This window comes from Bactrocera dorsalis, chromosome 3 (assembly GCF_023373825.1).
Source record: "Bactrocera dorsalis isolate Fly_Bdor chromosome 3, ASM2337382v1, whole genome shotgun sequence".
Lineage (NCBI taxonomy): Eukaryota > Metazoa > Arthropoda > Insecta > Diptera > Tephritidae > Bactrocera > Bactrocera dorsalis.
The window spans coordinates 90,574,623-90,576,463 of NC_064305.1; the positions used below are offsets into that span (position 1 = coordinate 90,574,623).

General features: G+C 40.7%; 1 protein-coding gene across 1 annotated transcript; it reads right to left on the bottom strand.

The window, feature by feature from the left end:
• Positions 1-588: 588 nt before the first annotated feature.
• LOC125777501 (uncharacterized) lies at positions 589-1,565 on the bottom strand. The gene is made up of 2 exons (XM_049452611.1): positions 1,403-1,565; positions 589-1,106 (listed from the first exon to the last, which is right to left on the bottom strand). Exons 1-2 carry the CDS (start codon positions 1,467-1,469, stop codon positions 589-591), a joined length of 585 nt encoding a protein of 194 aa, XP_049308568.1. The 5' UTR covers positions 1,470-1,565.
• Positions 1,566-1,841: the final 276 nt, after the last annotated feature.

The following is a 1,841-nucleotide window of genomic DNA, read 5'->3' on the forward strand; positions in this document are numbered from 1 at the left end:
AGGGGTCAGTAAAGACAATAATCCAGAAAGCGATGCCGGCGGTAGCTTAGCTTCTGGTTGATACGGTCGACACTGAGCATTTAAGTTAAACCAATTCACTATCTGCGATGGACGTCGCAGAGTCGGTTCACATGCTAGTTACGGTTACAGCAAGAGTCTCTCTTGGATAATGCGGCTCCAGTAATAGACGGGTATGTCTTAATGGCAATCATACATTTTCCGGGAATTGCGGATTACTGAAACCAATATGAGAGTAAAGAAGGAAACCCAGAAAACAACTTTGCCAAGCGTATTTTGCATGAAACAGGCGACCCGAATTGGATATGGGAATGATCAGATACTATATGATACCAGCAAACTTTACCTTTGGTCCTACGTTCCCGCTTGGATATATAAAGATATAAAGCTGTCATGATTGGAAGTGGCTGTCGCTGTCTCTCAACTAAAAGTGCTGTGTGATACCCCCGAACCTAACGCACACATCGACAAAGTGATTTAATTTCAATTCTATTATACACATTAAATAAATAAATACAATAATTTATTAAACTAATATTTAAAGAGAACCTAATTCAACAGAGCGAATGCTCACTGCTTTATCAGCACACAATTTATCGAATCACCTGGGCCTGTTTTTGTAGTTGTAATAGTTCTACTCCTGGTATCGTCTCCAGCCCTAATGTCTTCGTCATCACCATAGTCGATGCCAGCATTGGTTACAGATGGCGAAGAAGCATCGCTCCTCACCGGATTAGAACTATCATAATCTGAATAATCGACCGATGTAATTGCGTCGTCATCATCTTGTCTTCCCTCCGCATACTCATCATCATCAGCGTCGTCAATCTCATCCAAGCTGCGACTATTGAAGCAGACTTCTTCAGTTTCCCCGGTTACGTTCTGTCCATTTGCTGCCAAGAGATTAGCAGCCAAGTCCACAAGCAATGAACCACCGATGCCCTTAGCCAATCCAACGGCAAAACCGGACACCGCTGCTATACCCTGAGTCACCACGCGCCCCTCGGGCACTGCATCCTCGCGACCCGCCTCACGCAGCAAGCGATATACCTCACTGGCTGGAAGGGGAACTAAGGTTACGCGTTTGCCTGCAAATAAAAGCCGAAATTAATGACTGACTAACGGATATGAAGGAAGGTGTATCAAAGCATATTAAACCATCATTTTTCAGTTAAAATACTTGAAACATTATAATTATTGAGTAGATATTAAGAAATTAGTATATCTGAACTACTACTTCGTATCACTTTCACTGTCTTATTCTCACTTGAGAATTTATATCTCTTTATATAATTGAAATTTATCCTTCAAAAATGTAAATCCTCGAACTACTCCAAAAACTATTCCACCGTTACTCTAAAGATCACATTCTCCCAAAGCTCACCTTCTGCCGGCAAAGTTATGCTGATTAACGCAAGCGCGAACACCGAAATCACCAAATCAAGCCGCATATTTCCACTTGCAAATTTTTATCTTTCTCAAATATATTTCGACTATTATCTTATTGCTAATTTCGCTTCGTTGACCGTTTCGCGCGCGTGGAATTTCGCAACTAAATCTTCTGCGTAAAAGTTTTACTCGTTGACTAAACCACCGCTCAGCCGTTGCACATCTTTTATTGACAACTATCATAATGAGCGGCACAAACGCTTTCTCATAGTTAAGAAAAATGAATTTCACCCAACGATAGCGAAAGTATTTTTCCATTAAATCGCGGTGTTACGTAAATTCTTAAAATGCGAATTTCGAATATAGTAAATACCCTACACTTGTCATTAGTGAGTCCAAAGAATTCGAGGCCTAAAAGCTATACAAAATCCTGA